Genomic DNA, 14,571 nt, shown 5'->3' with positions numbered 1-14,571 from the left:
GCTTCAGACTCAGAGGCTTGCAAAGCTGGGATCTGAAAAGAGAGAGGGTCACAGTGTGACAAGAGCAGCGTAGAGTCTCTGCAAATGAAGAGATGGTGGAGTGATAGGAAAGCTGGATTTAAGCTGTTAGCAGTCTGATCTATTCCGGGTTGGTTAGCAGTGGTGGACATAGTTCCCTAAGGGTTTTTTCAGAACTGATTGGACTCTATTGTTATTGATTATTGACTGCACATTTTCCCAATTAACTTCTGTGTATTTAAACCCTGCTTCATGTACCTTAATTTACTCTGTCTTAATGTGAGATCTTGTAATTAGCAAGAGTATTTGCTAATTTGCTATTCTGGTATTTTTTTCAGTCTTTTCTATTTTTTTCAATGACTGCCATTTCTGGATCTTATTTGAACATCGAGATCTTGGATTACTGTATTTCTGCTTGGATCAGCGGGGTTTGTAGTTCATGATGTGAACTACGCAAACTTGCTGTACATTCCCAAGCCAAAAGTCATGGCTGAATCAGAAGGTTTGTAATCTGCTGAGGGCTAGATCTGTGGCATTTAAGTTTGGCGATCCAGGTCTGTATAACAAACCCAGGTATGACTTGCGGAGGGCTATTTCAAGGGCAAAGAAACAATTCTGGGAGAGGTTGTAGGTGACATTGGATGCACATCAATTCTGGCAGGTTGTGCAGGCCATTACTTCCTACAAAGCTAAACCCAACATCATGAATGGCAGTGATGCTTCATTCCCAGCCAAACTCAATGCTTTTTATGCTTGCTTTGAAAGGGAAAATAAAACCACAACTCTGAGGATTCCTTCAGCATCTGATGAAATGTATTTCTAGTCTGCATGAACTCTGGTGGTCTCCAGATCCTCACTGTAATGACAGTGGGAGGAGACTGTAGGGTAATTTGCATCTTGAGGACTTCAGTACATCATCCATCTTGTGTCAGTTTCTAGACATAATTTTTCTTTCTAACTGATCCATTTTCAATTCAATTTTAGAAAAACTGCACAAATATAGTGGGATCTTGGCACCCAGGGCTGAGACGTTCTGTAAGTACTCAACACCTTAAGAAAATCTACTGCACCAATATGATGGAAACAAACTTGCAGATTGAAAATGATGGTTTTCCTGTATATCGACGTGATTTATTTCTGGAAAACAGTAAGTAACAAATTTAAAATGAACTATTAAAATAAAATTGAAAAATGAAAATAGTATTATCTTGTCAGTGTTTACAAAGAAAATTGTTTTGTACACAAGATTCTAGTGCGTTCAGTAGAGAAAGGGTTCCCAGCTGGGGTCCATGGACTCTTCGGTTAAAGGTTGGGGTCCTTTGTAATGGTGCAAATATTTTGTGTTTCAAGTTTAATTTTAAGTTTATTGTCATTGGCATACATATTTGGGTATAAATGCTAGTTTTCTTGTCGCAGCAGCACAAGGGGTCTTCAGCCTGAAACATTAATTGCTTTGTTTTCGGTGCCTTACCTGCTAAGTATTCCCACCATTTTCTGATTTCATAGCTTACTTCTCGGGGGTATCGGAATGGCAAAGACTGAAATTGTTTGTTGGGAATACAGAGTTTTGAAGGAGTGGGGGGATGGCAGGACTGTCACTATTCACAGGGGATGGGAGCTGGGGTGGAAAGGCATATTTTCATGAGGTTGAGGTAGATATGGGACCTGAAGTTGATCGAAACTGGGGTGACGTTGAAGGGGAGTGGTCATTGAAAATGGTTGATGATTGGAAGGTATTTTATGGGCTAGTTATTCAGCTAGACTCCCAGTCTGGCAATGCACTCAGAAAACCACATTATCCTGGGAATGCCCAATATTTGGAAATCCAGGAAGGCTTAGTTCACAGGAATGTTGCAGGATAACTTGGGCTATGTTGTCCTGTGGGGTGGGGGGGGGGGGGGTGAGGTGTGCTAGTTATTCAGTTCACTCAGTGCTTCTGAGCACAGACCCACCCTGGGAAATTACGTAAAACATAGAACATCAACAGCACATTACAGGCCCTTCGGCCCACAATGTTGTGCCGACCATGTAACCTATTCTAGAAACTGCCTAGAATGTCCCCTTGTGTTGGCTACTTCAGCCCTGGGAAAAAGCCTCTGACTATCCACATGATCAATGCCTCCCATCATCTCATACACCTCTATCAGGTCACCCCTCATCCTCCATCCCTCCAAGGAGGAGGCTCACTCACCTATTCTCATAAGGCACACTCTCCAATCCAGGCAACAGCCTTGTAAACCTCCTCTGCACTCTTTCTAAGGTATCCACATCTTTCCTGCAGTGAGCTGACCAGAACTGAGCACAGTGCTCCACAGTACACTGCAAGGGTGGGTTGTGTCTGCTGTGTTGTGTCCATAATGTTATCATGATGCAACTAAATCTCCACACTTACTCTTGTAATTGTAAAACAGCTTAAATTCTACTTGAATAATTTCTCTTTTGTGTTCCCTCCTTTGTTTCTGTTTACAATACATTCACATCAGTTGAGCTTTACTGGAGTATTAACTTCGTGAAAGTAAAGTAGTGGGGAATTTCTCATTTGGGATGAGTGAATGAAGAGCAGTAAGTGTCAAGTCAATTATACAATGGCTGCTTCTTCTTAAGCATAATTAAAAAGTGAACATTGAAAAGCCGTTATAGCTTAAATTTCTAAACTAGTACAAGGTTTTGACCTACTCTAGCATGGTATGTGCCTGTTATATTTTGTAAATGGTTTTAACTTGAATATTATTGTAGCATTCAACAGGGCATTCATCCACTCAAACATGGCTGAAACCTACCACCATATTGCCTTTTTTCTTTAAAACTATTCTGTTTTATACTACCTAGAATTCCATTCTAGTTTGTCATTACTGTGAAGAAGAGATTCCTGCTATCACTGTTAAATTAGTTCCTGCTGATTTGAAGTTGTGTAATTTTGGTTAAATCAAAGCATTATCTAAATCTTCCTTTAAACGGTCATTGCTCCTATATGCTGAAATATTTTTGCAGCTTTGTCACTGTTTCTTTTTGACCCCACTCTGCATTGATATACTTAATAATCCTAACACCTAATAAGGTTATGATATACTTTAATAAGCTAAGCAGTTGTTGAGGCTTTGCGACTACATGGCCAACTTTTGCATTTGCCCAGTCTAAAATCATAAGCTTTGCCTTGTGTTGATGTGCCTCCACTGTCAATGATTTAGATAGGGGAATTGATGGCTTTGTGGCAAAACTTGCAGATGATACGAAGATAGGTGGAGGGGTAGGTAGTGCAGAGGAAGCAATGCAATTGCAGCAGGACTTAGACAAATTGGAAGAATGGGCAAAAAAGTGGCAACTGGAATACAGTGTTGGGAAATATATGGTAATGCACTTGGTGAAAGGAACACTAGTGCAGACTATTTTCTAAATGGGGAGAAGGTTCAAACATCAGAGGCGCAGAGAGACTTAGAAATCCTTGTGCAAGACTCCCAAAAGGTTAGTTTACAGGTTGATTCTGTGGTAGTGAAGGCAAATGCAATATTGGAATTTATTTCAAGGGGAATAAAATATAAAAGCAAGGAGATAGTGCTGAGGCTTTATAAGACACTAGTCAAGCCGCAGAGTATTGTTAACAGTTTTGGGCCCCATATGTCAGAAAGGATGTATTCTCATTGGAGAGAGTCCAGAGGAGGTTCACAAGGATGATTCTAGGAATGAAGGGGTTAACATATGAGGGGCATTTGGCAGCTTTGGGCCTGTACTCACTAGGAGTTAGAAGAATGCATTGAAACCTACTTAATGTTGAAAGGTCTAGATAGGTGGATGTGGAGAGGATGTTTCCTGTGGTGGGGTATCCAGAACTAGAGGGCACAGCCTCAAAATTGAGGGGTGACCTTTTACAACATAGGTTGGAGGATTCTTTTAGCCGGAGAGTAGTGAAATTGTGGAATGCTTTGCCACAGACTGTAGTGGAGGCCAAGTCCATGGGTATATTTAAGGCAGAAGTTGATAGTTTCCTGATTGGTCAGGACATCAAAGCATGTGGTGAGAAGGCAGGTGTATGGGGTTGAGTGGCATCTGGGATCACACATGTTGGAATGGCAGAGCAGACTTGATGGGCTGAATGGCCTAATTATGCTCCTATGCCTTCTGGTCTTATAGTAGGCTGGGAATTTCAAACAAAAGGATTGTGGGAAGAATTGGGAGAATTTCTTTTGTAATTTTGATCATACCTTATAATGTATTATGACTTGGAATGTATTGTAAATGTGATGGAGATGGAATAAATATTAACTGTCTAAGGAGAATTGAATATGTAATTGGTAACTACCCCCCCCCCCCCATGATATTAAGCTATTTCAGTGCTCCCGCTCCAATGACATCAATTTTTTTCTGAGAAACTGAGCACCTTGAAATGTAATCTAAAGCCATGAAATTAGTTATTGATGCAGTTAAAGAGCAGTCATCACTTCCCTTCCCTTACCCATATTGATGTCAAGAGTTGGGAGAACATATTTTTGAATTTTCCTTGTTGGAGAAGTCATTACTCAGTCAATTTAACCCCGAGTGCCTTTCAAGTCCTGCTGAAATGAGCTGCTTCATGTGAAATTACTGTTCAAATCAGTTTGCTCACAATACAGAGGCTGGGTCACATCTTTAATATCATTGTTCTTCAGTCATTTATTGATGGCTGTAATTATTGATGTGTTGAGTTGCTCTGATTCACTTGTTCTTGGACCGCTGCAGCTTTAGTGCTCATTTGTTTGATTTTAACTTTCACCAGTGAACCATATAATGAGAGAATGGACTGGGTAGGGTAAAAACATGAGGACAGGGCATGGGAGAGGGACATTTGGTCCCTTGAGCATGCTTAGTCATTATTTTAATGATTAGTTCACAAATTTCAGCCAAGTATTGAATAACTGGAAGAGTGCAGCTAGTTAAATTTGAATGCAAAGGCGTGAATAATGATTACATTCTTCTCGTGCTCTGGTTCCAGAAGCACCTGAGAGTGTGAGGGGTTATGAGTATACTGACAGAGTATTTATGGTTGGTCTTAAGTTGTTTTAAGGACAAAGTTTCTAATTAAGTGTATAATTTATACAGTAATGCTTTGCGGGATGATTGGATATTCTGATTTCTACAAGACCCGGTGGCTTGAAGCCATTCTATCATGGCAGTACCCCAATGGTTGCTATGTGAAGATGGGTGAGTTGATTGATCAATATTCATTGTTTGAAATGAAAGCTACTGTTTACAATCCTGATGAGATCTTCTGAAAAGGTTCTGGTGAAGATTGAATACCAGAGATAGCCCTCTATTGGACTTTCTTACGGGGTGAGGACTGAGCTTTTTGGTGTGGTGCACCTCTGCTGTGTATGTTTACTTTTGTCTTTATATTATTCTCCTTTTTGCTGCTCAATATTTAATTTGATTTTGTTATGGTCGTGGTTTTTGTGGATGTGATGTATTTTTTTTGTTGCTTGTTTGTAGAAAAAAAGGAATAAAAAATATTTTTTAAAAAGAGCACAATTTTTAATATCATGGCTACTTTTTGCCTGAGGGTTGCATCAAGGAATTCTGGTTGATTTGAAATCATTGTTTGGAGTCTTACCCTGTACAAAGGAAGATGGTAATAGTTGGTGATTAATCTTTCCAGTTCCAGGGCAACTATACTGACATTTCTCACGATAATGTCCCTTGCCCCATCTTCAACTGCTTCATCAATGACTGAGCTTCCTTCAAAAGGTCAGAAGTGCATGTTTCCTGATGATTGCATCACAGTATATGAAGCAAGATGTGCCTACTTTCAGAAAGACCTTGACGATATTTTTCGCAGGACGGCACACCTTTAAAAAGATTGGAGGGAGGTATGGGGAGGGGCATGTCAGAGGTAGGTTTCGTTACGTAGACAGTGGTAAGTGCACGGAATGCACTGCCACAGGTGGTGGTGGTAGAAGCAGATACATTAAGGACATTTAACAGATTCTTGGGTAGGCACATGGATGAAAGAAAAATGGAGGGCTATTTGGGAGGGAAGGGTTAGATTGAATTTGGAGTAGGTTAAAGGGTCAGCACAATGCTGTGGGTTGAAGGATTTGTGTTCTACACCTCCATTTTATGTAATGGTTTCCACTACAAGCTTATGGACTAGCACAGTTACCTTGACTACAATTCCTTGCTTTCTGTAATCACTCCATATACTTGTTTTGTGAGAACAGTTCTTATTTCTCACTGAACCACGGTTGACAAGGTTGTTACCTGCTGTCTGCTCTCATTCTCTGTGCGCTCAGCCAGAACAAAGATTAGAGTTCTTCTTTGTTCCCACACCTTCCACCCTCCCAGCCACCACATTTAAGAGGGTCATCTCCAGTAAATTCCACCAGCAGCCACATCTTCCCCTCCATTCAGTGTTCTGAATGGACCATTCCCTCTCAACTTCATGCTCGTCTTCACCAGCATTTACCTTCCGCATGCATCCTCAGCAATTGAAGCACCTGTCCCTTTTAGCTCTTCCCCACCCATAAAGCGTGAGAACAAGATGTCCCATGACACCAAGTTGCAGACAGATAATGTAGGAAGGGAGAGAAGATCTGGTGAAGAATACTGATGAATCCCAAGGGTGTGAAAGGAGAAGAATTCTTATTCTTTTTACCTCTTAACATACCAAAAGGTCATGTTTTTTTTTCCTGTTGGGTACATTACATAAAGTGATGACTTCCTAAAATTGGAGGAGTTAAAGCAATTGATTAACAGCTGTTAGTAGTAGAGATTGTAAATGGTATCTCTAAAGGAGTAAAAAGAGCTAGGGAGACTTGAGAAGTGTGGGGAGAAAATTCTGCTTCTTCAGCCCTTTGTACTAAAATGGAACCATTAAACAAGCAAGAGGCCAAAAGTTGAGCAGTGGAGAAATTTCAGTTAATTACAGTATGGAGAGATGTTATAGGGATGGAGGCAAGATTTGATAATAATGAAAAATGTAGAGTTCACTGAAAGCAGTGTCATGGGTAGATAGGGTGGTGAAACAGGCATTTGCACTTTGCCCTTTATTAGTCAGAGCATTGAGTAGAGGACCTGGGAAGTAATGTTGCAGTTATATAGGATTCTAGTGAGGCTTCACTTGATGTAGGTGTGGCTCTAGTCATCCGGTTATAGGAAAGATGTTAATAAACTAGAAAGATTTACCAGGACTTTGCTTGGTGTTGGGGGTCTAAATTACAAGGAGACATTGTGTAGACTAGGACTTTATTCCCTGGAATGTAGGAGTTTGAAGGATGCCCTGATAGAGGTATATAAAATCATGACGGTCATAGACAGAGTGAAGGCATGTTTTTTTTTCCCAGGGGATGGTGTGCTAAAAATAAAAGGGCAAGATCAGAAACTACAGACAGAGGGAGCTTCTTTATAGAAAGGGTGGTGTGCATTTGGAATGAACTGCTAGAAATGGTGGTTGAGGCGGGCATATTAGCAACATTTAAAAGCATTCTAGGTAAGTACATGGAGAGGAGGTTTAGATGCAGGAAGGTGGGACTATCTTGCTGTTGGCAGGAAGAAGTTGGGCTGAAGAATATGGAAAGAAACAAGCACTGACTTTAAAACTGGGAATAATGTATTAATTTCTCCCTCTTTGAAATTTTGTGTGCCTGATTTAAAATGCTGTTCAACTGAGCACTTCTGCTAAGCAAGGACTCAAAGTGTGAAATGTGGATCCGGTGCCACCTAATTAGTTATATGTTGTTCAGCTTTTATGTTTCTCTTGTATAGTAATTGCAATGTTTTGCTGCACATTTCCCTAAAGATTTCCTTTGCAATATCATCTCATTAGCTCAGGAACCTCTTGGAATATATTTGATCCTTTTTTTTAATTCTTTGCTGTAATTTCCTAGAGCTAAGCAGATGAAAAGCAATTCTTAGGCTAGTTTAAAGTCTGATTTACCCTCCTTGTACCAATACAGATGGGCATTGCAAAACAGCTAGTAGTGTTGAAGTCCTGCTCAGTCGATTTTCATGCGGAAGCATTCAATGTGTAAAACTAAGCTTTTAATCAGGTATTAATAACTTCATGATTTAAGAAGCAGCATTTCCATTCCAGTGTTTCTTTAAAAATATCAGCTATTTCAATCTATTAGTGTAATTAAAAAAATTAAGACGTGTAATATTTTTAACACTTATATTCTGTTGAAACCTGTAAATATCCCTCCACAATTGATGCCTTGTATTTCATACAACATTAGGTAGGAGTATGCACTCAAAAGAGGGGAAAGAAAATGCACACACAGTACACAAGAAAGTGAAGAGAGAAGATGTCCTATTGGATGGTAAAATATTTCCTTTTAAATATTTACTAGTTTCTGTTACTGAAATCTGGTACCAAATAGCTGACCAGCACTTGGAATTAATGACAAATGCATGATAAAATATGATTAAATCTCAATATAATCAATGTTTATCTTTTTGATTTTTGAAAGTCTATCGAAGAAAATGAATTGCAGTTGCCCCACAAATTGCCTCAAATAATTACAATCTTGCTGGTAGTCTCAGCAATTCTTAGAGCCTAATTTTCTAGATGTGATAGTATAGTGATTGTTATTGTTTTCATATTTAGAAATGTTTAACAAGGTGAGGAAATAATAATGGTCCTTTTAAATACTGTTATACATTACACCAATATTGTTATTGAGACTAATATATCCATGAACTAATATTGTGGTTGTGCAATTCAATGATCCATGAAAGAAAACCATTTTATATTTAAATACGATGCTAAAAACAAGTCAATTCAATAAACACACACAAAGTGCAGGCCAGGCAGTATCCATGGAAAGGAGTAAAGAGTTGATATCTCGGGCCAAGACCCAAAGTCCTAATGAAACAACAGTGGAGTGGAATGAAGTGCACAATTTTACCCAGCGCTGAGTTGAAATGGCCTCATTTTGTGAAATCTGATTCTAAGATGGTGAAAATTAAGATAATTTCACATTGTTCAAATAGTAATAAAACTCAAGGGATATGATGTGTGTGTTGGGGAAGAGAATGAATGGCTGGGGTGTGGTATGTGATAGGTGTCCAGTGCAGTACTACTGACACTTGCGCATAACTTCCAAAAGCAAGCTCCCAGGGAAGTAGTTTGTTAACCTCCAACTACCAAGCCCCCAACTTGCTTTCTATTTCCAATGAAGAGAAAATCTGCAGATGCTGGAAATCCAAGCAACACACACAAAGTGCTGGAGGAACTCAGCATCTATGGAAAAGAGTACAGTTAACATTTCAGGCCGAAACCCATCAGCAGTTCTGTGACAACATAGCAAGTCCAGTTGCTTTGATTTACTACTGTATTATATTATTAAATATTCCTATCAGAGACATTTAAAAACACATTAACAGTAGTGACATTTGTCAGAAACCACAGTTTTGCCCCATTTTGAATTTTGTCAAGGACAATCAGGGTAGGACTTTGACACTGTGCTCCCTGAGGACCATTTGACATCTGGACCTCCAATGCCCAACACCAGACTGCAGAGGGCCAGCAAGACCAGTCCATATTCTAATCCATAATAGGTGATCTGGGATTGTGGGTCCTATGCATTGCATCCAATCCATTGATGAAGGATCAATCTAAGTGTTCAAATGTAGTGAATTTGTTTAGAGTAAAAATCAAACAGTTGAAATAAGTTACAGCATCACAATAAAAGATAAATGTCAAATGATCAAAGGAGAGGAATTTACTAAATGTAGCAAGTGATTATGATATGAAAAACACAGACTTAAAAGCAGGTTCAGCTACCATGTTCAAAAGGGAATTGGGTGTAGACTCTCCTGCTAAATCATCATGACGGAACCAAGGGAAGGGGACAGAGTTGACACAAACAAGAAGGATCACATTCGTACAGGTGTAAATTGCACAAGCCTTTTTTGCTTGATTTTTGCACTAAATACCAACAATCATTATCTTTTTTACATTTGCAGTTGCTTAGCATTGGCAATTTCAGGAGTGATGAGCTCAAGTCGAAATTAACCTGCAGTGTTCCAGGCTCTGTTTCATCAGTGATTTTCTTTCTATTATTTATTGAGATTCAGCACAGAATAGGCCCTTTGAGCTGTGCCACCCAGCAATCAATCCCCTGACCTGGTCCTAGCATAATCACAGGACAATTCACAATGAGCAATTAACCTACCAACCTATGTGCCTCTGGAGTGTGGGAGGAAACTGGGCACCCAGGGGAAAGCCACGGGGAGAATGTACCATCTCCTTGCAGGCAGCAGCGAGAATTGAACTTGGATTGCCTGTACTGTACAGCGTTAACTATGTTAACATGCTGCCCCATAATGTCAGAGATGTAGATGTTTGTGGACAATGCTCAATTCCATTATTAGTCCACAGCAAATGAAAAAAGATAACTCACTACAAAGGCGTCACAGCAAAATTTGGATACTCCATCAACATGGTAAACTATTGTGTTGTCCTTATTTCAAGCAAAAGATAAACATTTTGATATTTCATCTCATCATTATGCAATCTTAACTATAAAATTAATAATGTCTGAGTAGAGTGGATTGTAGATTATAAAATAACAAATATTAACCTTTACCAAAGAGATCTGATGATCAATGTATTGACTTCTTTTCAGATAATTGCTCATGTCATAAGACTGCTGTCGCTGTAGGAGCTTTAGGTGGCTACCTTCGTTTTTATGGAATAAGCCAGAACGTCATAGAACCATGAAAAATCTACCAAACACAACTTGTCCTTGCGATTATATTGAATTAATAATATCATGAATGTATCATACAACAATTCTGCACTTCATCCTATGACTTAAGTTGTTTAGAACAATTACTCCTACAATTAGCTGAAGTTGAAGATGGAAAAATGTTTATCTTGAGAAAGCAAGGGTAAGACATTCAGAGAAATTCTATTTAAGATAGATATAGAATTAATTGTTTTCAAATGGTGAGTTCAGATCATAACTATGTGAGTTCCTCCGGGCTCTGGTTTCCTCTTATGTGACTTTAGTTAAGTTAATTAGCTCAGTTACCCTTAGTATAGGTGAGTGGAAAGAGAATCAGAGGTTGTCAATGAGTGAGTGAGAACAGGTTACAATAAAGTAAGTGGGAGCTGGCCAACGTTCCATCTATTTCTTTTTACAACTGCACAGACTAACCATTGCTCCGAGCAGGAAATTTCCACACAGGCTCTAAACTTTAAATACTGTTTTGTAATACGCATATTACAGCATCAGCGTTAAGCAAGCTGGCGGTATGTTAACAATGAGCCACTGACTTCTGTGTTTATTGTTACAACTTGTAACTTGAAACACTGACAATGTAAATAGGTTGAAGCTCAAATGTTTCAATGTCAAGGTTTTCTTATTTAGAAAATTTATGGATTATATTCATTAACAATGACAAGGTATTTCAGAATTAAAGATTTCAAAATTAGAATAGCATAGTTTCAAGATGATATTAAATTGCATAAAAGCAGCAACAAACTCCAGGTGCGCAGGAGAATTTCTGTTATTGCGCAACTTCGAGGGAACAGTGAAGCTGGAGTAGTCATTGGGTTGAATAGTTCTATATTGTAGATAAATTTACGTATCTGGGATAGCTGGTGGGATCATTTTCTTTGGCTGAAAGGACTGAAGTAAAAGCAATTAGTTAGCATATACTTCATGTTGTAGGCTAAGTAATAAAATCCAAAGGGAACCATTTCATTAATCCTATTTGCTTTGACATAGTATAACATTTATGACTGACAGAACAGGAAATTGATTAAAAATATTATCATTCAAGAGCCCAGGCTGCTTTATAGTAAAGGAATATAATTGACTATTCATAGCAAAATGTTACCATGGGGGCAGTTAGCATTTAAGGTTTAACAGAAGTTCCACAGAATCAATTATACAGCATTGTATTGCATGAGTTATGATTATATTGTTCCTATCAAAGTGGCCCAAATATTGGAGCAAATCCATTTCAAAAGATGTTGACAAAATGCTGGCAGGCAAGATAGAACAGTTCTTAAGTTCTTCTGATAATAACTTGAATTGTTACTCTGGTTCTTTCTCCACAGACACTGCCTGATCAGTTGACTTCAACTAACAGCATTTTGTTTCTATTTCAGTTTTCCAGTACTTGTATTTTTATTTTGCTTCTCAGTGACGATTATCATCAGCAAGAAAATATTTGTTTAATTAGTTTTTAGATTTTTTAAAGAAGTAGTTTATTTCATTGATTTTTTTCCTTACATTTTCTTGCTGAATTTCTTTTTTCGAATCAGAGGACTTTTCATTTAATTTTAGAAAATAAGATATTTGAAGTGATTTTTAAAATACTGTCTGGTTTATACTGTGGAATGTTAAGCAACTCTACTGTAGATTAAATGATGCAACATAATCCGTAGTTTTCATTATCAACTTTATTTAAGACCTAAATTAAAATGCAAGGATTTTGTCATAGTATTTTAGAAACAAATATTTTTTAAAAAAGATCATACACTTGTGCTTCCATAAATACACAGGACAATGAAAGTTTATAAAATACTTGTCTGGTATTATTTCTGAGAACTGGTTATATATTCGGTGAAATGTGGAACAAAATCACCATCAATAGGATTTGAAGTAGTTTGCTGTATCCAGGTTTAGACAAATCTAAGTACTTATTAGCTATTCCACCCGATGATCTCATAAATGAGTGACTTCAACAGTCGTGCCTGGTATGTAACCGTATTCTTCCCTGTATGCAGTCTTTGTTCCTCTAAAGGTTGTTCAATCACTGCTAGTACATTTTTGCCATAAACTAATGGGGCAAAAATAAAAAGAATATCAATGTAATTGTATATAATAATAATTTTACAATGTTTTTCATGAGCTTAAGATATAGAAAAGTGAATTACAATCAATTAATGTTTAAGTGCTATCACGTCTATAAATTCAGCTGAATTATTCATGTGTAAAACATGCCAGAAATGGTTCAAATAAATATTTATTTCATTGTAAAAATACTCTGTACTCCTGAAAAGTGTGGTTCAGCTACTATGATCAACAAAATGAGGTAAGAGGGAGCATGAAAAAGGCTTGCACATAGCCAAGAAAAGTGTGAATGGAACAAATATCTAAATGCAATATATTGTACAGTAAAAAGTTAAATGAAAAATTGGAACAAACACACAAGTGGCTCCTAAAGATCTTCAGAAATATGTTGCGAGGATATCCATGAAATGAATATGAAGAAAATGAATGCATTCAGGAGACACCGTGAAGGAAGCCAAGGAACGGTTGGTGTTGAACTAACACCTTGAATTGGTTTCATATGAAGAAGGCAAAATACAACTTTTCCATGAAAACTGTATGTAAAGGGGAAGAATCAAGTCAAATTCATTCAAGAAAAAAATTCTTATTTTTTGCATGTCAGGTGGCTGCTCAGTGCTTGGGAATGCTCTTGTTCTTTCAAAGACTAATCCAGTTAGTTTATGCCTCATCTCTCTTATGCAGAGATCTGGATGCCCTGATTTGAGAAGGTTAGAAAATTTAGTCCTCAACAGTACTAATAACTTATTTAAAAAAACTCTTCTTTAATATAGAGAAACTCCAAGATTTTATATCTTGTTCACTTTCTAGTCAATGATATTTCAGACTTCAGAAATGATGTTTTAAGAACTTACTTTCACAGTGCTCGAGGAACTGAATACATTCCTGTATAACAGTGTCCCTTAGCATAATCATATGTTTTGCCATATTTTCCAGTAAAGACAAAAAACATCTTTTGGCATAATACCAAGTATCAGTTCCAAGCTGTAAAGAAGAAAATAAACTTTAAAGTTCAGGAGTCAATGTATACTGATATTTTACTGTCCTGTATTATCAACAACTGCCAATAAAAACAAGAAGTTTCATTTTTCTTTAGGTCTTATTGAAAGAAAATTAATACATCCCCTTTTAAATGTGGCTAAATCTAATTTAAAGGAAAATATGTTTTTAATGATATTTCTTTGATGTACAATTTTGCAGAAGGCCATTGACAGTCAAGAATGTCATAGCTGAAATTGGTGGTGCACACACAGAATTGCCATAATTACACTTGCAAGGTCAAGAATTGACAAGAACAGCCAATGAACTGCTGCTTGATTACAAGACTGAATATAATCAATCACAATCAAGTTCTGATTAGGTCACTGGGAAATTGGAATAAACCTCACATTTTGCAATCAACAACCTAAATAATGTGCAGACAGAGAATGTATAAAGTGCAGTGTTTTCCCAATGTTCACTGTTTTTAAATCACAGTTCCATTGAGTCAAATCTTCTTAGAACTTTACGTGCATTAATGACTAAATCAGCAACAAAACCAGAGGATGAAAAACATGCTGTAAATCTGAAATAGCTAGTTAATTTACATTGCTGATTGATAATAACTCATCCTTGGCCTCCTGTTTATTCTCAAGAACTTGCTAGATATATACAGTAAACTCATATACAATTAGCGTGTTTAATTAAATGTAAGTACCCTCTTACTCATATGAGAATCAGTGTAATGTTAATTATTCCAGCTCCAGAAAGGGGTCACCTTATACTCTTACACATCATTCTT

At 37.6% G+C, this 14,571-nt stretch overlaps 2 protein-coding genes across 2 annotated transcripts in view; one reads left to right on the top strand and one right to left on the bottom strand.

The window, feature by feature from the left end:
* The window catches only part of c9h16orf89 (chromosome 9 C16orf89 homolog), a 30,441-nt gene extending 19,277 nt beyond the window's left edge, over nt 1–11,164 (top strand). Inside the window, exons 5-8 of the mRNA XM_059978677.1 lie at nt 1,003–1,165; nt 5,092–5,193; nt 8,220–8,303; nt 10,614–11,164. Coding sequence (XP_059834660.1) covers nt 1,003–1,165; nt 5,092–5,193; nt 8,220–8,303; nt 10,614–10,708 — 444 coding nt within the window. The 3' untranslated portion in view covers nt 10,709–11,164. The remainder of the gene's footprint in view (nt 1–1,002; nt 1,166–5,091; nt 5,194–8,219; nt 8,304–10,613) is intronic.
* Nucleotides 11,165–12,564: 1,400 nt separating this feature from the next.
* The window catches only part of ift70 (intraflagellar transport 70), a 92,661-nt gene continuing 90,654 nt past the window's right edge, over nt 12,565–14,571 (bottom strand). Inside the window, exons 18-19 of the mRNA XM_059979661.1 lie at nt 13,646–13,775; nt 12,565–12,780 (exon numbers count right to left, since the gene is read on the bottom strand). Of these exons, the coding sequence (XP_059835644.1) occupies nt 12,644–12,780; nt 13,646–13,775 (267 nt within the window). The 3' untranslated portion in view covers nt 12,565–12,643. The remainder of the gene's footprint in view (nt 12,781–13,645; nt 13,776–14,571) is intronic.

Source organism: Hypanus sabinus, chromosome 9, assembly GCF_030144855.1.
Source record: "Hypanus sabinus isolate sHypSab1 chromosome 9, sHypSab1.hap1, whole genome shotgun sequence".
NCBI lineage: Eukaryota > Metazoa > Chordata > Chondrichthyes > Myliobatiformes > Dasyatidae > Hypanus > Hypanus sabinus.
Note: the sequence above shows the minus strand (reverse complement) of the source record. Positions and strands in the feature narration are given on the sequence as shown.